At 37.8% G+C, this 22,761-nt stretch overlaps 2 protein-coding genes, 1 long non-coding RNA gene and 1 pseudogene across 3 annotated transcripts; all 4 read right to left on the bottom strand.

Annotated features, from left to right (window-relative positions):
• Nucleotides 1-4,005: 4,005 nt before the first annotated feature.
• LOC104907318 (uncharacterized) lies at nt 4,006-6,521 on the bottom strand (annotated as a pseudogene).
• Nucleotides 6,522-9,472: 2,951 nt separating this feature from the next.
• Nucleotides 9,473-10,020, bottom strand: LOC125496813 (uncharacterized). The gene is made up of 3 exons (XR_007273112.2): nt 9,954-10,020; nt 9,750-9,848; nt 9,473-9,600 (listed from the first exon to the last, which is right to left on the bottom strand). It is a non-coding gene; the product is annotated as an uncharacterized LOC125496813 (long non-coding RNA).
• Nucleotides 10,021-10,390: 370 nt separating this feature from the next.
• Nucleotides 10,391-11,937, bottom strand: LOC130591103 (uncharacterized). Its single transcript, XM_057394016.1, has 4 exons — nt 11,710-11,937; nt 11,342-11,617; nt 10,680-11,101; nt 10,391-10,595 (listed from the first exon to the last, which is right to left on the bottom strand). The coding sequence occupies exons 1-4, from the start codon at nt 11,935-11,937 to the stop codon at nt 10,391-10,393; spliced, it is 1,131 nt and encodes a 376-aa protein (XP_057249999.1).
• Nucleotides 11,938-19,674: 7,737 nt separating this feature from the next.
• On the bottom strand, nt 19,675-20,724 carry LOC125496584 (uncharacterized). The gene has a single exon (XM_048642087.1). The coding sequence runs from the start codon at nt 20,722-20,724 to the stop codon at nt 19,675-19,677; it is 1,050 nt and encodes a 349-aa protein (XP_048498044.1).
• Nucleotides 20,725-22,761: the final 2,037 nt, after the last annotated feature.

Here is a 22,761-nt window from a genome sequence, read left to right as displayed (position 1 = left end):
GCCTTCGCTGTAGGCTATGAACCTATTCTTAATTAGTACCAAAATGGGCTCGCTACAAGAAAGAATTACTTCTACAAATGAAGGATCCTCTAGTTCTTACTTACAATTCAATGTTTTCTACACAGGCCTTTCGTAAGCGGAGGTGTTCTTTTCGGACTTTACAGTCCAGCGATATAACTCCATTTGACAGAATTAAGGTCCTTAACTTCCTTGTGTTTCAGACAATTATGTCTTTTCTATTCTAGGCATATTTGTTTGCAACAACATTAGTGGCTTGCAAATCAAAATGCATAGCAACTGATGGAGATGGCTTCCCTCATAGTGGAATATTTGCAAGTAAGTTTCTCAATCATTCTGCCTCATAGCCTACCAATTTAAGAGCAATAAATTCAAATTCCATAGTTGACATAGCAGTAAAAGATTGCTTAAAGAATTTCCAAGATACAACTCCACAACCTAGTGTAAAAACGTAGCCACTAGTGGAGTTGATCTCACCATTACCATATACCCATTTGGCGTCACAAAAAGCTTCCAAAACATCTAGAAAGTTAGAGAAGTGTGGAACCCGAATCCTTGATCTTTTTTGGGGTTATGGGTGTATTTGGTTAGTCTACCTATTGCATAAGCAATATCAGGTCTTGTGTAGTTCATGATAAACATGACACTTCCAATAATTTTTACATAATCGAACTGACATACTGGATCACCCTTATTTTTCATTAATGAAAACTTGTGTCAAAGGGGACTCTGACAGGATTAACATAAAATTAATCAAACTTTTTAAGTAGTTTTTCTACATAATAAGACTAATTTAAACAAATACCACTTGGAGTTCTTTTCATTTTAACTCCACAATAACATCAACCTCACTTATGTCTTTCATTTCAAACTTTGAACTAAAGAAAATCTTTATCTCATTGACACGATCCAAGTCAGTACCAAAAATTAGCATATCATCCACATAAATATAAAAACACATTCAGAAGCATCATGCTTAGAACAAAGAGAAGAGTCTCCTTTATTCTGAAGACCATTACTTACCACAGTTTTGTCAAATTTTTCATGCCATTGTTCCGGAGCTTACCTAAGTCTATACGTGACTTGACTTATTTACAAACTTTCTTTTCTTGTCCAAGAACTAAAAATCCTTCAGATTGAGTCATATTTTCACATCCACTTGATACACAACAAGATTATGAATGTAAACAGGGCTATTAGAGTTCTTATTGTTGCAATTTTGGTGATCGGGGAATAAGTATCAAAATAATCTATTCCACGTTTTATATCAAAGTCCTTGACAAACAATTCTAGCCTTATACTTGTCAATGGATCCATCACACCATCAGGTTCCAACTTTTTCTTAAAGATCCACTTGCAAGTAATGTGCTTGCAAGCTATAGGCAAATAAGTCAATTCCCAGTATTATTACTTAGGATTTAATCAAGTTCCTTATTAATATCCTCATTTTAAAAAACTTATCAATGGGCCTCATTGCCTCATCATAAGTTTCAAGATCATCTTCCAAAATGAAAATAGAGACAAAATCACAGTTAATCAAATAAGGTTCAATCAAGAAAGCAATACTAAAATCAGATCCAAAATTGTTTTCTTTTCGAGTCCTTTTGCTTCTCCTTGACTCCGAATCTGAAACATGATTATCTTATGTAGGAGCAATACATAAGTTAGGTGTAAAGTTAGAAAATTACAATTCATTACTAATACAAGAGGATTTCATAGGACAAATATGTTCAAAGAACTTTGCATCTCCTAATTCAATAATGTTACCACCTACATAAGATTTGTCAGCACCTTTAACAAGGAAACGAAAAGCAACACTTTGATAAGCATATCCAAATGAAAATCGAATCAACTGTTTTGGACCTATTTTATCTCTCCTTAAGACAGGAACCCAACTTTCGCTAGACACCCCCAAACTTTTAGGCATTTCGGGTTAGGTGTTGTAGGCGTGTTTCTATTTCGCCTACAAGGGATGAGCGCGTATTAGATTTGATTACCACATTGTAAAGGTTTTTGTATTTAAAACGTTTTGAAGTCGCCAACAAGTCTTTAAAGGAAGACTCATAAAACTAATTGGATATGGGAAATTGTAGAGACAAATTAGGGACTTATTCAATGTAGATTTCTCCGTCTAAACTCCATAGATGGTCAATGAACCAAAAGTTAAGTTCTAGGGTGAGGGTGCAAACACGATAAAGAACCATGTTGCCCATTGTTGGCCTCTACTTAACATGATTCATATAAACTTTTATGCAAAATAATAACCAAATAATGCTTTTAGCACCCTAAAAAAAGTAGTCTACGTTGGTTCAGAACCACGTAAATAGACCCAATGAAGTGCTTATTGCTAAGCTCAAGCTTCCACTGCCTTAAGCTTGTTTCCAACCATACAAGGTTTCCTCAACCTCCACACTTCACCTTCTTTGGCTTGTTTGTAAAGAGATTAAGGGGAGGGCATAAATAAACCTACAAAACTCGTGTTGTTTACCGTATGGATTATTCCTGCAGCATGAACATGGTTACCACATGCAAAAAATCAGTATCTATGTATGTAATTGTTAACATGATCATTTGCTCATATCAGAGTGCGTACCCCAATATGTCTATAACTCCAAGTCTCCAACAATGTATTACATGTCTATCTACATGCACGAATTTGAATTTTTAACCATTTAACATACTTATTTGGAAGTACTTAAAAACTTCTTAAACCTTAGGATTACTATAAGAGGAAGTTATACTTGAGGATATTGTTTGGTCAATGAAAACATATATTTCTTCTCTCATGATTGAAAAAACCCTTGTTGTGGTGATCTCTTACATGACTTGGCTTGACTTAAAGAATCTTGTTCTTATCCTTGAGAATTGAATTTAGATATTAAAATGTTTGATTATTTCTTAGCGTTTTCAATCAGCAATGAACCACTTTGTACATTATTTGATGGAAAAGATTCTCATAAATAAACTAACTTGCGCTATTTATTTGTAAAATAAATTGACCTTTAATACACCAAAACATCCTATATAGATATCATCCACCAATATGCGAAAAAGTCAACATTGAAACCACAAAAGTTGGTTAACATATACGCTTATGCAACACACAAGGTGATCCCATTAGTAGGTGGTTATCACAAATATTAAAAGAAAAATTCACAAGAGGGGGGCCTACTATTACCCCATTTTCTTCTATAAGTCCCAACTATGGATTATTCCTCGTAGATCCACAGTTTACTATCTTCGGATTTTTATAGATCCTGAGTTACTTACAATCGATTTAGAAGGCACAATTTTTAAACATTTACCATCTTCGAACACTTCTATCAAGTCATAGAGACCTATAAAATTGGACCAATGCTTAAAAATCTTACCTTCTAAACCGGTTATAAGTAATTGAGTACATATAAAAATCACAAGATGGTAAACTCGGAACCTGCATGGAATAATCTATAGTTGGGACCTATAAAAGAAATGGGTAATAGTTAGGCCCCCTCTTTTTCTAATAGTAACCCATATTTCTTTTATGGTCCTAGGCTTAGTGAACATAATGTATTAGGACACATAAAGCCTAAGTTTAAAATACTATAGTAACAAAACAACAACACTATATCTTTCTCCACCTCCTCTCCCAATGAGTTCCAGATGGGTAATCGAAAATTCCCTTATCAAAAGTCTAGCTCTCCAACAAGGCTACGCCTAAGGAAAAAAATGAGAACATACTCCCTTTTTCGTCCACTATTTGCATATATGAGATACAATTTACATCCAAGATCATATATATTCTAAATTCACATGTATTACTCTCCTTCCCTATCTTTTCTAGAAATCTCACCACTTTGCGATTTATACATGCTGCTATTCATAGCCGAAAATGAAAATCATTTACGTGATTTGCACCTGTGTTTTCACTACTCATATCAACATATGGACTAAAATAATGTCGTGTGCAGTAACATCGAGAAAATTTTAGCTTCTTGGAATATATTATTAAAATGGAAAAGCTAAACAAGTGACCTGTATACGATCATGATGAGCAAAATCTGAAACAACCCGATGCTCTATTAAACCCTGAAGCTCTTTATGTCGTTCACATTCTACCCTCAGAAGCAGGTCGACCATAGCTTGCCTTCCATATAATCTCAATATATCTCTCAGAATGTTCTCTTGTTAGCCTTCCTCATGATCAATCTGGACACGTAACCCATATATTTGATCTTCCCTCTGGCCTCCCTATGCTCTTTGCTGACTTGACATATGCACCCACTCTCTCACTAGTCTCACACGTTCATGCTCGGTCTCACCAACCCATTGTTCTCTGGGATTATTATTCCTGTGTGTGGCATCACAAGATTATTCATCTATCCCCCTTATCCATCCATCCATCCACGCACAATATGCCTCACCCTCTTACTCTCAACTTCACCAAGATTAGGAGACTGCTCTCTACTAGAATGGTTATGATCCCCCTGTTCATTAAGGGTTTCCATCTGATCAAGAGACCAAGCCCTGAACTCATGCTCACCTTCACTTGCATCCTCCACACTACCCTGTATTTCACCCCCTACACTTTCAGACGTGTTATGGTTGAGACATCAGTATTACGATCGACGTTCCTCTCATGCCTCAGCCTCTCCCTCACCCGCTCTGTAGCATGGTTTAACATGTGCTCATCCTCCAATTCTCTCCACATTTGCAAGATAGAAGAAGCCCATGTACTTGGTATTTCAACAGTTCCTTGCCTCCGTGAAGTCGGATACTGAGATTCTCTTAAATAGGAATAATCTAGCATGGACACATGATGTGAACCTACAAGAGCCATTAATTCTGACTCTCGGTTCCCCCTCTCAATCGTTGTAATCATCTCTTGTGCTTATCTCGCCGCCCACCTACTCAAAATCCTTGAGTGTCTTCTCTTAGCAGTAGAAGTCTCTGCTAGATAATCCCCTTTAATGTTAGACGTTCTCCTTCTGTGAACAAGCTGGTCACCCTCCTTATCCTCATCCTCATCCTCTATATTACGAGCTGATCTGCACGATGTTAACGACATATAATCATCCAAATGCGCACGTATCATCTCCTCTAGTCCTCCCTCGAATTTCGTCCAAGCATCAGTTTCACTCTCAGGCTTTTGCTACAATTCCCATACATCTGTCATCTTCAGCCCCAACAACCCTCATTAACCTCATATAATATGCACACAAACCATTCCCTCTTCATACCTAAAATTAGAAAAACTTTAGCGTGAAAATTAACACCCCAACTCAACAATAAAATCAACCAAACGCCAATTTATAAATGAAACAACAACACTACCCTACAAATGATTTTAATTAATCATTCAGAATTATTTCGGTTAAGAAACTAGTCAAAAGAGTAATGTATTGCTGATGAGAGCCAAATCCCGAGTTGGAATGTGATATCGATTCTCGTCACTTGAAGTCATGTAAAATAAGAAAAACTGGCCCAGGGTGTTCCCGGGAAAGCCCCTCCGACGCTCAAGTCAGTGCTGGGTTAGAGAGAGAAAGTGAGCAATTATAGTGAGAAATGTTATGATTTTTGTTAGGTGAGAATTGAATACATGTTCATTGATGAGACTGTTGGTATTTATAGTGTTGGGGGATTCCTAGACAGGAAACCCTTTTGGGAAACATCTTTATAGTAAGGAAAGTTGTCTCCTTTTTATGGTAAATCTATTTTATGTCCAAGGAGTTGATGGGTCCCGTGAGAGCATGTAGGCTGATCCTTTAGTTGGGCTTTACAAGACACCCTTGGACCAGATCGTGGGTTCAAACAAATAGCCCCACGCTGGACAACTAGTTAGGTTGAGTATTAAGTATGCAAGATAGAAATCAGTTCTTGAGAAATCAGTTAGTTTTGTCTTCTCTTTATATTATTAGTAGCCGAATAAGTATCTTACTTGTTTAGTTAAGTTAGTTAGATAAGTTTAGTTAGTTGGTTCAATAGTTAGAATTCTCATTATGAATTAAGGATTATGGAATTGGGATGTTAAAGATTGATAATTTCTAAATTGGGAATTAGTTATGATTATGTTTTCTAGTTTAGATTAGTCCAAGTTTGGTTATTAATTATCGTTATAATTGTGAGGTGATTCTTGTAGGACAATTTCGGAGTGAAGTATCATTCGGGATTATGAAAGAGATTGTGTTGTTGGAATTGGATTGCATTTCAGGTAACTTTTATGTTCAGTAACATGTATTACTTATGCCGATGTGTGTGAATCTCTTTGTTCTATTTTCGTAAATAACTTCGTATTATGGCCAGTAGTTATGAATGTAATGGTATGAGTTGATTTTGAAAATATTATCGATGAATATGAATATGCAATTGTTTTGCTGGCTTTGTTTATGAACTGAAAAATAGAAAGTGGGCAAGAGGATGGGTGGAAGATGGTTACTCTTTTCACCTGATATGGTCGGCTACGCTCCATAACAAACCTTGGGGGTAGTATTGCTGGACTCCATAATGAACCTTGGAGTCGGCATTTGTCCAAAGCCTGTACTTGCCACTGATTTTTTTTAAGAGAGTGAGCTATGCCAACATTGTAACGGAAAAGAAATGATTTGATAAATAAAATAGTCTATAACGGGCTGGAGTAAAGGTTACGAGTTTTCCACTCATTTTGGAATTTTGTTTGTTTTGTATTTCTTCTCTGAATATGCAGGTTTGGTGTTGCGAGCTTAGAATTGGAAGTGAAGCAAGATTATGATTTCGTCCGAGAATAAGGATTGAGTTTGTATTTTAGATAGTTGATTTAAGAATAGTTGTCAAAGATATTTTTATTGTATATCATTTTGGAAATTTAGTTCAATTATTGGTGTATTTAAGGATATTTTCCAGCTGCGAAGTAATTTATTTTAGAGTTAATTTTTGTTTATGGATGTTGAGTGTGTTTCGCTAGCAGCTTGGAAGAGCGGGTTGTTACAAGATGGTATCAGAGCAACCTTGCGATCTGTATGCCTAGTTGGCTACCTAGCAAGGGTAAAAGATTTTTGGAATAGATTGAAATTGATTTGGGTTATTAGTGGTTAAGAATTGAAGATAAGAAATTAGGAATGTTAAAGCTTGAGTATATAAGTATTAGGAATGACAATGGCTGGATCCAAGTCTCGAGGAAGAAGAATCCACCACTACAAAATCTTCCTATGGCCTCCTACACCTGCTACTTGATTATCTTCCCTAGTATAATTTTTTTTTTTTGAAAATAGCATCCATTACTCAATAAACATTAAAGATATCCATATAATCCTTCAAACCCTAATATACTTTCGCGGTTTTGCCACTATAGTAATCTTCATTTCTCCCCCAAAAACTAAAAGAAAAAAAAAACCTCAATTTCCACAAATCAGAATCAATAGTTACTAATCAAAAGAATTAATTTTTAAATCGAATTTTTCTCCAGGTACCCCTTGAGGTTTTACAAAATTCATGAAGTACCCTTACGATTTCAAAAATTCATCGGGTACCCTTTAAGTTTGCATATAATGTACTCCCTCTAATTCCTAAAGATATTCCTTATTACTGTTCTTACAAATACCTAGGAGGATCCATTTGTGTGGGGGTGTCGGGCGGGTAAAGTAGGAGAGTGAAAGGGGTTAAGATAAATAAACAAATAAAAAGGGGTTAAAGTAGGAGAAAGAAAGGGAATATAATTGAATTAATAATGTAATGGTAGACCATATGATAGGGACATGAGAGGGTAAAAAGGGGGAAAAATTCCAAATAAGGAATAAAGTAAAAGAGAAAAGATCTTTTGGAAACACACTTAAACGGAAAGAGGGAAGATCTTTAGGCAACGGATGGATTACCAAACACCCTTAATAACTTACTGGTATTGATTATGTTAACTTAAATGATTCAAAATCAGTTGACCCCTATCTTAATTTCCCTAATATTTCATATTATGTCCAATAAAATCTTTTTAAAGCAGATAAATTTTTGTAATAGGTAATTAGGTCATTATTATGACAAATTCTTATGTAGCCGGCCCATATACAAGGCCCGAGGAGGTTTTACAGCCAAAAAGAACTCAAGCGACCAAAATTTCTCTCTCCTCTTTTCCTCTCTCTTTCTCCTTCCTCTTTTCCTCTTTGAATTTCCGAAGTTTGAAAACGATAAATTTCGCAACCTAGTTTTTCTTTCTCCTCTTTTCCTCTCTCTTCCTCCTTTCCAAGTAGCCTTTGGCTTTCAATGTAAATCTCCTCGGGTGAGTGATGGAGCCATGGAGGCGAGGAAGCCAAGACTGCAAGTAAACTTCCAAGATCATGAAATGTTAAGCAAAACCCATAGAAAAATGGCCTCAAGCATTCATGGGTTCTTCTCAATCTACAATTTCATACTATTTCCGGCGTGGTTTCTTATCTTCTTCACTCTTTTGACCTCCATGATTCATGGAATAATGGCATCATTCTCTCGGTATTTCTTGCCTTATTTCATGACCCTCTATAGCTTTTTTGGTCCTCGATTTGTCATAATGGGGTAGTAAGATGCATTTCTTTACATGTGTAGCTTCTAATAACTTTCATCTTATAGTTATGTAACTAGTTATTAGGCTCGGACTATTCCCCGGGTAAGAAAATATTTCATTTATTAATATAATACTTTATGATAATAACATTAAATACAATTTAGCCTAACAGTTAGACCTTTAGTACTTCCTCCGTTTTTTAAGATGTTACACTTTATATTTTAGGAAGTTTTAAATTAGATGTTATACTTTTATTTTGGTAATAACTTTTCTCTATCTCTCTCCTATCACATGTTCACATGATTTGAAAAGTGTAACATCTAATAAAAAATGGAGGAAGTATATGTATTTGATTTCTCGGGATCAAACCCTATACTATGCAATTTCTTAATTTTTTTTATTGTACATGGATTACATGAACTAAAACTCCCTAGGGACACTAGTACAAAAAACATCAAATGCTCCGGTTAAAAACCCATCAAATGCTCCGTATTTAACGCGTAGCAAAAGCCATACGAGCAATTGGATAATTGACAAATGCTCCGGTTTTCAACCGGAGCATTTGATGAGACAAATGCTCCGGTTGTAAAAAAAACCGGAGCATTTGTGGTTTTTTTGTCTTAAAAGTTCCTCAAATGCTCCGGTTTTTAGGCTGATAACCGGAGCATTTGAGTATCAAGGGCTCCGTTTTTTTAGCTTAACCGGAGCATTTGTTATTGTTTTTTTTTAAAAAAAATCAGCACCGTTTACAATATTATTTCTAAAGCTGTTACAAATATATTACGCACAGCAGCTCTGTGACAATACTCCACCTCGTGCCCTCCTCATTGCTATACAAAATTCATCCAAAGTATATCCAACAAATTGCACACAAAAATTTAATAATCCAACAAATTAACTTTCAAATTAAAATTATATTATATGAAGTGTAGAATTGAATTACAAAATACTACTCTAAATTCAAAGTATGTGTTTACATCATACGTAACTAAATATCAAAATCAAAGACAACTATCAGTAAGGAAGGAAGCAAACTTGTCCCGAACTTCATTGATTTCCTCAATAGTGAACGACTCCTCCTTTGGCGTGTTGTAAATCTAAGAACAAAGACAATAATATATATGTCAAAATTTATTTATTAGGTCAATGTTGTGCAAGTAAATGCCAATTTATGGTACAAGTTGTTTAAAGACTAATTAGGAGAAAACCAAGTCATAGTTTGTAAGGGGGATGAAATGTTACAAACCTTCTCTAGATCATCAAATTCCGTGCAAGAAGAAATTATATCGTACATAAACCTCATCACATAATAGCCGCAAGCAATCCCGTCATGTTGTTGTGCACACTAAATTCAAAAACATAATCAAAAAATAATTCTCAAAATTATGATCAATAAATCTAGGGAGACTAATAACTTAAAGATAGATAACAACCGAAATCATTTACTTACCTTCACCGATTTCCATTGAGGAAGTGTGGCTCTTCTGGGACCAGAACCATGCAGTTTCTTCATCACACAAAAACCACATTTATAATAGTGACAACAATGTCATGCATGTTAATGAAGACCTAAAAGAAAATGAAAATATAACAATACCTATTCAATATGCTTTTGACTAGTAAGCTTCGGGGTGGTTCTCGACGCACAGAATCAAAATGGTATATTGTATGATTTGAAGGAGATATCACCAAGAGCATCCAATGAAGACTAATAATAAAATTTAAATTCAACAATCATATAATATTATAATATATATATATATATATATATATATATATATATATATATATAATATATATTATATATATATATATATAAATTATATATATATACATATTTGTACCAATAGTATTTATCCAAAATAGCATTATTATGAAAAGACATTATCAATTAGATACTAAAACATACTCTTCAATGTATGGAGCAATAATATACTTATCACCCGATCGAACACATTGTCTAATACTCCGTTCAATGTACTCATTCGCTTCAGCATGGTTGTGCAAGCAATTGGCATCACGAATCTCTTGTGGACATAACCACCCAACTTTCGAAACAGAATCACATCCAAGTAAATCTTCGTAAAGTGCACTAAAAAAATAATCAAGTAAAGTTAGAATGAAAACCATCAACCACTAATAAAATATTGAAGTAGTTACTTTAATTATATACAACCTCATGAAGACTTGTAATATAGATATATTTAACATCGCTCCACAGAGGAATTCCCGAATATCCACTTTATATACCCAAGTAGCTGAATCTTCACCTAGGTAGTGGAATTGGGACTTCTCCAAATCCACCTTTATTGGGGAAGAATCCGGCAAGTTGCTAACCCGAGCATGTAGCCAAAGACATGACTTGCTAAGAGATTGGATCACTTGCTCACTCACAAGTGGCGTTCCTTTTGGTGTCGCATCAGGAGATGAGCCCTTGGATGAAATCTTTCCTACAATTGCAGGAATAGGTTGTGATTCCGCCTTGTTATTGTTAGCTTTTGAGCCCACCTCATTCGATTTTGAATGGTTTCCTTGCGAAACCTCTTTGTTCACATCCAAATTCTTCACATTTTTTGCCTTTTTTGTTTTCTGTGTAGCCTATTTAGAAAAAGACAAAAAAACATAGTTGAAAATATCATTTGGTATGTTTTCATGCCAGTTTTATTGTAAAGAGAAAAGGAGAGGAAATAAAATAGCTATAAAGCGTATGATGATAATAAACAACAAATTGAACAGATAAAGGAAAAAACTACAAATCAACTCCATAATGTCCATATATTTTTGAGTTGGGCAAAACTTTTAAATCACTATCATCATGCTTAGTCACATATATTTTACCTCATCTGTAAATCGCACCCAAGCACGTGGCCATATCACAAAACTACCCTCTGCGTCATTGAGAACAAAGAGGCTCCAATCCGCCCTAGGGACCGGTAAAGGGAAATCTTCAAATCCACATATAATGGTGTCTACGGACACATTAAAATAAAAATCTGCTACCGGCAACAAATGCGATGTTTGGCCCACTCTCGATGGTTGTGCCCAACCATAAGCTACCACAACCAACTCACCATCTTTTGATTTGGGAAGTAAAAGATCACAATGTGACTCCTCCTATTTAAACCATAATGACTAAATCAAACTTTAACAACATGATATAATATATATTGTCAGAAAAGAAACTGAAAAAGTAATTCTTTATTTACCTCTAAATTAGGTACCGGGGGATCAAGTAGTGGAGGATTAGGTGTCGAACCAGGTACTTCTCTAGGTGTCTCTCTAGGTGTCTCAGGATCTTGTTGGCTTAATTTGTCTCCTGGAGTGATGTTGCGCTCGTCAAAGCTAGGTAATCCCATGTGCTCCAAGATGGCATTGAATTGATTTTTCATCCTCTTCTCAAGCTCCTCTATTGCAGATTTCATTTTGCGCTCCATATCTTGTGATGCATTAGAAATTGAGCTTGATCTTGTTGCCGAGTACTCTTCACCGTAAGCTTTTTTCAAGCCTAGTCGTACCCCCTCCTTTCCCTTTCACGCGTCCATCATGATCCTTACCTAGTACCATATATGAGGCATCCTTGTTCGCTTTGGGAACGAACTCACCTCCAACCTCTTTGTGCTTCCATCCAAGCTAGTGAAAGAAAGAACACATAAGAAAACGGTTAGTTGTAAACTGAAAACTAAATTCAAATGAAGTGACACTAAATACTAACCACAGCATCGGCTATCTTCTTCGTTCCCGGATCAGAAATGGTTCTTCTCCCACTTGCATCTCGACTATGAATGAACAATACCAATCGGCAACTCGATCAATCTTCTTTGTCGTAATTGTAGAGCTAGAAGTTCCCCCGATGATGAGCTAATGCTCGGGTAAAAACCATCTACTTGAAGCCACCCTTTCTACTATGCTCATAAGTTTTAGGACCCATATGATGATAAAACTTCTTCTTGCTTGAACTTATATAAGCTTTAGTGCGCTTTTCCTGTAGGATCAATATAAAATATATAAATAAAAGGTAACAAACACAATTTTCATAAATGTACGGGGGGATGGAAGGGGGTGGCAGGGGGTTGGCAGGGGGTGGCAGGAGGGTGGAAAGGGGGCTGGCATGAGGGCTAGCAGGAGGGTGGCAGTGGGGATGGCAGGGGTGCTGGCAGGAGGGTGGAAAGGGGGCTGGCAGGAGGGTGGAAGGGGGGCTGGCAGTGGGGATGGCAGGGGGCTGGCAGGAGGGTGGAAATACGCTAAGTGCCTGAAATACCTACTATATATACATGCCACCACAATTCATCCAAGCTGTAATCAAGTATATATGATTAAAAACAGTGCAATTAATCTGCTCACTAGAGACAATTTGCCTTTTAGTTCCTCTCTCTCATTCTCTTTCTCTCTCTTTTTTTTTTTTGGTTCATGTGTGTGTGTGGACTGTGGAGGGAGGTAATCCATCTGTTAGACAGTTTGCATCAATGTAGCAGAGTTTAGTGAGGAAAAGTAGAAGGAAACGGAGAGTGTTTGTAGTTTAGTGAGAATCAGTTTTTTTTTTCTGAGACAGATCAGACTCTCTCTTTGATAAGTGTTTGGTGTGTGTGTGTGGACTGTGGAGGGAGGTAATCCATCTGTTAGAAAGTTTGCATCAATGTAGTTCAGTGATTGCAGAGTTTAGTGAGGAAGAGTAGAAGGAAACGGAGAGTGTTTGTAAGTAATTTTTTAAGTGGTGAATCTTGTGTCCAGAAAGAGAATAAGTATACTTGCTATGTCATTTTATTTACTGATGAACTTCAAGGACGCTCAGGGCATCAATTGTAGGCAAGAAAATCAGGCTTTTTTTTTCTGAGACAGATCAGACTCTCTCTCTTTGATAAGTGTTTGATGTGTTTCATTAAACAAGAAAAACTATGAATTGAAGAACTTAATATAGGAGAAGTTTGACAGCCTGAGTGAAGAGCTTAGTGATTGGTTCCTTTTATTTTGATATCCACTCTTCCATGAACACCGATTATCTAAAGAAGCTCATATACTAATTAATTACAACCTAGAAAAAGAATATAGTATACCCAAAATACTCCATCAAAGAAAAATTTGGTACTTGTCCATGTCGTGGCAGTACCGAGTAATTAATGATACATGGTGTTTCCTGTAATGATACCATACCATAAAACATGATGCAGCACTAAGATACAACAACTATGTGCATAACACAACAGCAAATCCACGCTGAAAGTTATCCTAAATCATCCTCGACACCATCCATCATCTCATCCACATGATCATTGTCATCATCATCAATCTTGTCATCAGTATCATACTCCATTTCCTCCTTGCTCATGGACATGATTTGCACAAGAATTCCCTTCATACACTCCCTCCTCACCATGCCAAATCCACACATGGTATTCAGGCCTAAACCCATTACGAAGTACATGCTCCCTAAGCAACTCAATACCATTGACTTTGAGCACATTACTACACTTAACACAAGGACAATAAAATCCCAAAGCCCCCGTCCTAGCTTGATGTTTTAAGGCAGAATCACAAAATTCCAGTACCCCATCCACAAATTTCGACGAATCAATGTTACCATACATCCACGAACGATCTTTCGCCATTCAAACGACTTTAACGATAATTAAACACATATAATAACACATTGTCAATCATTTAAGCATTAAACAATATGAAGATGCAAATTCAAAAAAAGATTTATAGCATGAATATATGCATGTCTTTCAAAGGTCCTTATCACTCCAACCTAACCCATCCTTTGACGTCTAATCCCACTAGTAAATGTACGTCATCTTCTCGATTCTATGGAAAATCCGGCAGCATTTCCCTACAGTTCTCCAAGTACACAATGTAGGTAATTACTTATCTACATATGCACCCAGAGAACAAATTAGGGAAATGAGTAGCCGTGATTTTCCATAGAAACGAAAAGAAAACATACATTTACCACCTAAGTGAGATCAAACGTCCAAGAACAGTCCCAAAACGGGGACTATCCAAGACTTACTCCTAATGAGTAAGTCTTGGATGGGTATCTAGGCATATGATTATGATGATACTTTAATTGTGCATAATAAAAACAAACTTTTGAATAAAGCATTCTTAATGATTCAAAATTAACATACAAGTAAATCATTTGAACAAAGATGCTAACTAATTTTAATAAGAGTAAGAAGAGCACAACTAACCTATGGGAGACCGAGAGAGAGAGCGCGCAAAAGCAGTAGACACAGACGGGGTGTAAGATATGTAGGCACCCTGAGCATTATAACCAAAAGGAGAGGATTGATATTAGCAACGACTTTAGCAGACAAAAGAAGTAGTCATTCATCCCCTACTAATAAAATTCCGTTTTTCTTTTTGAAATTTCATCTCTGAGATTTTTTATAACATATTTGTTTTCCGAGATTTTGGTACACTAAAGTTATTTATACATATGGCTTCTAGCTAATTCACTTTGAATATTTGTTGTAATTTTGGAAGCATTTCCAATTGCTTCCCCGTTCCCTACTTTTTAGAATTTTGCATTTGTATGTTTCCTTATGTCTTTGTCTCTGTCTCCGTTTTCCATTTTCATTTCCCTACTTTTTATAGCACAAAAGTGAAATGGAACTCTGAGTTGTTAACATAAGAACTCTTTCTATGATGTACTACTTGAGATTTCAATCAATGTGTTTATCAGATTGTTCTTACTTGTATGTCATGACTAGTTCCCTTAAGTACTTGTGGAATTATTTTTTAACAATTTTTATTCTGAAAATACCGAGCTATTAGATATTTTTACACTTTTTGATAAATAAGATGCAATTGTGAAAGATTTGAATCCTGCAAACTGCTTAATCATTCTCAGTTAACTTTTACATATGACTCCAGATCTTGAGGCCAGATGAATTGGAGGAGGCACGCCAAGCAGACCTGGATGACATTTATCCTGAAACTATACAACCTAAATCAGCTTCCATACTACCTGATGGCTGGATTGTGGGGGAAATTCCACGAAGATGTGGCTTTAGGAGTGACAGGGTACCTTCTTTACCCATCCATCCCTTGATTTTCATAAAGATGCTATTAATTTCTAGCTAAAACATCAGATATACCAGTTATCTGACTCCAATTTTTATCTTGACTACACGTTTAAGTTTGAATGGGGTTTCCCAGTATTTGATGGTTTTCATCTTCCTCACACGCACAAAACCCTCGATGCTTCTGAAAGTATTAGAATTTTGTGGGTTTGAATGAGATGTATGTTACTTGAATCAAGCAAGATTCTGTATTTACAGGAAAAACCAAACATAGAAAGCCTAGCACATTCCAGACATATAAACTTGTATTCGTTTGTGCGAGTGCTCAACTTGAAACTTTGTTTAATTAACATATGCTAGGATTAAGTTTCTTCTGTAGTTCTGCTTCTAAATTAGGGTGTTTCACATAAATTTTTGGAGAGAGAAAGAAGGAAACCTGGGATCAAATGCTCGATTGAACTGCGGTGAACGGCGGAAGCAGCACCGATTATGAACCTGAGCAAACAATTTTTCACCGGAATTGTCTAAACTCGATTGAACTACGGCCAGGGACTTCGAACTACGGCAGACTTCGAACGGCGACATACTTCGAACGACGGCCAGGGACGAATGAGTGGGAGGATGCGAAGCGAATTCCAATAAAATCCGGCAATATTCCGGCAATTCCAATCGAACGGCAATATCCGGCAATTCCAATCGAACGACGCCAGGGACGACTGAGTGTGGGAGGGACGACGGAGGATGCGCAAGGACTTGGGAGGGAGAGGTGATAACTGATAGTTAGATGGGGTGTTCTTAGCTTGCGGTTATTATTAATTACTAACATCACTCTTCTTTTATCTTTTTGACAACTTTTTTTTTTTTTTACAACGCTCTTCTTTTATCTCACTTCTTTATTTTCTTATATAAAGTACCCTTTTAAATTATTTTGTTTCCTTATTTTTTAAAATTATATTTGATTTTTAGAGGGGTGGGATCTTTTTTTTCAATATTGTACGACAAAACTATCTATAAATCTCCATCGTTTATAAGATCCTTTAATTTTGTTATTTTTCTCCCTTCTTTTGATTTCTTCTTCTTTAACATACAGTTAAATAAAAGTCACACTTACTTTAATTTAAAATATTAGCTCAATATAAAGAACTTAAAATTTGAGTCTTTTTCTTATACCCTAATCACAAAATACAATATTTGCATATATTCTTTGATTTTGAAATATGATATATATATATATATATATTATATATATATATATATATATATATATATATATGATTAACCCGGTTTAATTAACGATTTAAGTCTAAGACTGACTATATATACATCAATCAATATTAATATATAGTTATATTGTCGTTTGTCCGTTTTCTTTTTTCTAAGCATCAACTGATAATGAATTATTTTATTTGTAGAAACATTTGAAGTAATGTTTTTCTTAAGATGATGATAATATAACATTATATATAGCCAGATAAGGAATTTAACCAAAAGAAAAAAAAACTCGCGCCTAACGATTCAAGTGCTCCGTTGATCAACCGGAGCATTTGTAATACAAATGCTCGGGTTGATTAATCAACGGGAGCATTTGATAAGTAGCAAAAGCTCTTTTTTACACTAGTGGGAGAGCGCCAAGTGACACAATTTCTTGTTTTCGCACGCCTTTTAATATATTTGTATAGATGTTTTAAAGAATATCATTTTTTTATTGAGAAAAAATTGCCTTTGATTATATTTGAAACTTATATTTTTTGTTTTTAAAATTACTCTTAAAAGTATTATATGAATAACGGAATGGCCCCAAATACTTCTTGGAGTAACTTCATTTAATCATACGAGTAACACCAATTGTCACATAAGTAACTTCATTTTTTCATATGAGTAAGTTCATTCGTTCACAAAAGTAACTGTTTCGGGTAAAAACTTGTATTAGGTGAGATTGATCGAGATTAGGACTGCAGATGGCCGGACACTTGGAGACGGCTGGGAGACCTGCACAAGACGAGAGTTAGACTACCCCGGGGATGAATCCGGGATCAACCCTCCGACGATCAAGTCAGTTGATATGGATTAATTGGGATATGTGAAGTGGATTGTCTAGTATTGCTTACCTCAATAAATGGGGATCTGCCCACTATTTATAGGCGTTGAAATGTGTGAAGGTTGCCCCTGCCATGTAGGCACGGAATTTAAGGCAAGTGGGTCCCACTAGGGGACTTCCATGCTGGCAGGAGAGCTTAGAACCCAGGATCATGCAGTGGCCCACCAACCAAGATTGGGCCCAAACATTAGCCCCATGTGAAATACATAGGGGCCAATGAGCCCCAGGTAACTCGAGGAGGTTCAGAGATCTCTCTCGAGGTTACCTAGGGGCCCCAGGTAACTCGAGGAAGTTCAGAGACCTCGCTCGAGGTTACCCGGGGGCCAATGAGCCCCAGGTAACTCGAGGAAGTTCATAAACCTCGCTCGAGGTTACCCAGGGGCCAATGAGCCCCAAGTAACTCGAGGAAGTTCAGAGACCTCGCTCGAGGTTGCACAGGCGCCAATGAGCCCCAGGTGACTCGAGGAAGTTCAGAGACCTCGCTCGAGGTTGCCCAGGGGCCAATGAGCCCTAGGTAACTCCAGGAAGTTCAGAGACCTCACTCGAGGTTACCTAGGGGCCTATGAGCCCCAGGTAACTCGAGGAAGTTCAGAGACCTCGCTCGAGGTTACTCAGGGGCCAAAAAACCCCGGGGTAACTCGAGGAAGTTCTGAATCCTCGCCCGATGTTATTTCGAGGGCCGACGGGCCCTGAATAATTCGGGGAAGCAACCTCGCTCGAGGTTACCCAGGCGTCCCTGGTTCACTCGACGGGTATGACACCGTAGCGCTTGACGGTTGTCGATCTCAGCAATTGTGGCGGCCGAGATATCCCCCACTCGATCTGGGTGGGGTGCCTAGAAGTAGGTCTTCGGCCTCCATCTGGGCGTGGATTGCCCAGGGAGTTAGAGCTCCGGCAAGGAGAGGTTTTCTCGAAGGTGCAGTTGTACTCCGATACTGGGTCCAGCTATACTCCAGCTAGCTCTTAGGAGGGCTAGAGGAGACTGGACCTGGAGGCTGGCGTTTCTTGGGCTTTTTGATAGGCCCAATGACGTGGCGTCCTGAGGTGGCTCTGAGCCCATCGGAATATAAACCATCCTTTTCAGGCAATCTATATAAACGAGGATAATTACTTTATTTTGTCTCATTTGTGTTCTGATCCTTTTGAGAATTCGCCCTTCTTTTAGTACGATCTCGAGAGCCTTGAAGGTCGATTGCCTCATCTCAAGCCGCAGACGGACCTCGAGAGTCTTTTCTTAACAAGGTACGATCTCTCTTCCTTTATTTCTTTCCTTTTCTTCCTTATGGACCGCTCTAGATGGAGCCCCCCATCGATGGACTTGGGGGGTACCTCTTCTAGCTCGGGGACCCCGCCTCCCTTGCTGGAACCATTGTTCGACGGGATCTTAATTGGAGGGATTCTGGTGGTGTCCGCTGCCTTCGAGTGCCTGGACTCTACTCAGGTCCTCGATGCCTTACCATATTCGAGCGACGATGTATCCGTGATCTCTGGTGGGGAGGGTGAACTAAACAACCCCCCCCCCCCCGCTGTTACCATTGCTCGACCCCGGGCCGTTAGGAGTTTCGATGATCTTCTCGATAACCAGGTTATTCGAGTGATGGAAGGAAGCAGTGAGGCTGACTCTCTCACCGCGAGCACGAGTGGTAGAAGCGAGGATGCGGGGAATCTACCTCGAGGGATAGCCCACTTCCACCTACGGGGGCCATTTATGGATTTTATATCGGGAAACCTCCGGTTCCTCGAGAGTTCCTACATTCACGTACCCTGAAGTCTCGTTACTTCGAGCCTGCTTTTCCTGGCGGGGTTCGACTTTCTTTTCTTTTGGATCCTTCAGGTATCAGTTCAATTTTCATTCGTCGGCCAGCTTGTCGAGTGCTTTCTTTAGTTCTCGGCACTCACGCATAGTGTGACCACAATCGTGATGGAACTCGCACCAAAGCCTCTTATCTCGCTTGCTAGCCGATGTTCGAATGGGATTGGGCTTCGGCAGGGGATACTTCCCTTTAATATTCAAGTAGATCTCTCTTTGATTCAGGTTGTACCGGGTATCATTATAGTGGTTTTCTAATCGAGGTTCTTTTGTCCTTCTCTTTCCGAGGGACGTCCCTGGGGTTGTCCGCTCGAGGGGTATATTCATGCTTTCTCTTCCCAGAGCTAGGCTCTTCATGTGTTTTGCAAATATCGGAGGCCTGAATGAACTTCTGAGCTAGGTTCATGGCTTCTGAGAATGACGAGGCCTCACTCTCCGTGAGCTTTATCTTGAACCTACTCGAGGGATATAACCCAGACATGAGCGCGGTGAACGCGACACTGTCCTGCAGATCGGAGACCTTGAGCGATTCTTCATTGAATCTCTTGATATAGTCGGCTAGGTCTTCTTCCCTCCGTTGCCTGATCGACATGAGGTGAATACTGGTCTTCCGATGTCTTCTTCCTGCGATGAAGTTCTGTTTGAAGGCTGTCTCAAGGGTAGTGAAACTTGATATACTTCCGGAAGGGGGCTCGGTGAACCAGGTTAAGGCCAAGCCCTTTAGAGTGGTCGGGAAGAACTTGCACCATGCCGCCTCACTGCTAGTCTGGACACTCATTTGCGCTTTGAAGGCGACAAGGTGGTCGATGGGGTCAGTGGTCCCATCGTAATGATCGATAGGGGGAACCTTAACCTTTCGAGGGGTGAGAGCCCTCATGATGTTTTCGTCGAAGGGCGTGGAGAGACCTAGGTTCCCCATCTGCACTTCCGACTCTTGACTCGACTCGGAGCTCGAAGCCCATTGTCTATGGCCCCATCGATGCCGAGGCTCTTTCTCTTTGCGAGGCTCTCTTTGATCTTGGGGCTCTTTCTCTCGAGGTTCCCTTTCCCGAAGTTCCCTCTCCCGAGGTTCCCTCTCTCGGGGTTTCCTCTCCCAAGGTTCCCTCTCTCGAGGTTCCCTCTGCTCCCGGTTAGGGTTGGGAGGAGAACTTCTCGTTCTTGACTGCCCCCGCTTTTCGTTCAGGACTTCTCGGGCGTCACGATTACCGTTCCTCGGGTAACGTTCGTTGATCACATGTCGTGCGTCCCATTTGCTGGGGGCGTTGAAATGTGTGAAGGTTGCCCCTGCCATGTAGGCACGAAATTTAAGGCAGGTGGGTCCCACTGGGGGACTTCCATGCTGGCAGGAGAGCTTAGAACCCAGGATCATGCAGTGGCCCACCAGCCAAGATTGGGCCCAAACAGTAACCCCATTTTTTCAGATGAGTAAGCCTATCTCTTCATACGAGTAACCGTAATCATATGATGACCCCATTTAACTATACGAGTAACCCCAATTGTTTGCAACAGTAACTCCATCTAATAATAAAAGTAACCTCACTCAATCATACGACAATCCTATTTAATCATACGATGAGTAACACCTTTTATTTGTTGAAGTAACCTCGTTTAATACTATGAGGAACCTTTTTTAATCTTATGAGTAACCTCGTTTAATCATACAAGTAACCGCATTTATTTATACGAGTAACCTCATTTAATCATACGAGTAATACCAATTGTCCACACAAGTAACATCCTATTTATTAATACGAATAAACTCATTCCTTTATAAGGAGTAACCCTATTTATTCATACTAGTAACCTCATTTAATCATATGAGTAACCTCATTTTGTTCACATAAGTAACTCCATTTTATTCGTATCAATAACCCCAATTATTCATACAAGTAACACTCACTTATTAATGCAAGTAACCTAATTTGTTCATAAGGAGTAAACCCCATATATTCATATGCTAGTAAATTCATTAAATCATATGAGTAATCCTATTTTCTTCACATAGGTAACCCCATTTCGCTTATAAGAGTAACCCCTTCTATTGTTACGTGTAACCTTAAGATATTATGTGAGTAATCCCATTTATTTTTTTTATAGTAACTTCATTTAGTTTTTGGAATAACATTGTTTAATCCTATGAGTAACCTATTTTAATCGTACGAATAATATAATTTAATCTTATGGGTAACCGTATTTATTCATACTAGTAACCCCACTTAATCATAGGGCAACCCTATTTAATCATATGAGTAACCCCGATTATTTACAAAAGTAACCTCATATAATTATATGAGTAATCTCATTCGCTCACATTAGTAATCTCGTTTAATCATACAACAACCTTATTTAATCATACGAGTAACCCCAATTGTTCACAAAAGTAACCTCATTTATTCATACGAATAACCTCATTAGTTCATAAGAGTAAACTGATTATTATTCCCTATTGTTATAAAATTAACCACATTTATTTATAAGAGTGACACCCTTATATTGTTAAGAGCAACCACATATTCATACAACTAACTTTATTTGCTCACAAGAGTAACTCCATTTGTTCGGAAACGTTTGTGCACAATGGTCAATTTCAAAAGGCCATATCTCACATCACACTCAGTATGCTTGAAAAATTCAAGTTGGAGATGAAAATTTGGCTTGATATCTTTCCAACGCCTAGTCAAAAGCTCGATTCCGATAAGAAATGAGTGAGATATGACGATTTGAAAATGAGCTGACGGGCTGACAGGATGTCGCGGCGCGGCCACATCTATAATTTCGCGTGTGGCCAGTTGTATGCAAGACACACTGCATTATTAAAACCATTTTTACCGCATAAAAAAAAGAAATTTATATCACTATAAAAGAACATTTTTTTACATAATGTGGGTTAATAGGGGAATAAGTTGGGGTTCAAGTGATTTCAGATCATTTAAATTAACAGAATCAATACCAATCAATTTCAATCACTTCTTGAGGGTGTCTGGTATTATATGGAAACTTAAGGAGTACTAATGAATTTTTGAAAACGCAAGGATAACTCATTAATTTTGTAAAACCTCAGAAATACCTAGTGAAAAACCGTAATTTATTTTAAACATTTTCTTGCTTACTAATCACATCCTAAAATAAAGAGTGAAAAAGTATAAAATCATGAATTTTTTGATTTTAATAATGCAACCTTTTAGTCCTTCGCAACGAATAAGCTAACCTTTTAGTTATTCCTAAATAATGCAACCTTTATATCAAAATTCCTACAATAAGTCAAATTGACTGGTAACCTGCAAAACAGGTAAAAAAAATTTGTAGAAAAATAAAAAAGTAATTATCT

This window comes from Beta vulgaris, chromosome 4 (genome assembly GCF_026745355.1).
Source record: "Beta vulgaris subsp. vulgaris cultivar EL10 chromosome 4, EL10.2, whole genome shotgun sequence".
Classification (NCBI taxonomy): domain Eukaryota; kingdom Viridiplantae; phylum Streptophyta; class Magnoliopsida; order Caryophyllales; family Amaranthaceae; genus Beta; species Beta vulgaris.
This window is presented reverse-complemented; position numbering and strand designations above follow the sequence as displayed.

Excerpts from the sequence above, each read along its gene's own strand:
- LOC130591103 (XM_057394016.1), bottom strand. The coding sequence starts at position 11,937 with ATGGAGCGCAAAATGAAATCTGCAATAGAGGAGCTTGAGAAGAGGATG. Across the intron at positions 11,102-11,341 it reads GGGTGCGATTTACAGATGAG|GCTACACAGAAAACAAAAAA; the intron begins GTAAAATATATG and ends TTTTCTAAATAG. Across the intron at positions 10,596-10,679 it reads ATATTACAAGTCTTCATGAG|TGCACTTTACGAAGATTTAC; the intron begins GTTGTATATAAT and ends TTATTTTTTTAG.
- LOC125496584 (XM_048642087.1), bottom strand. The coding sequence starts at position 20,724 with ATGGCAGGGGCAACCTTCACACATTTCAACGCCCCCAGCAAATGGGAC.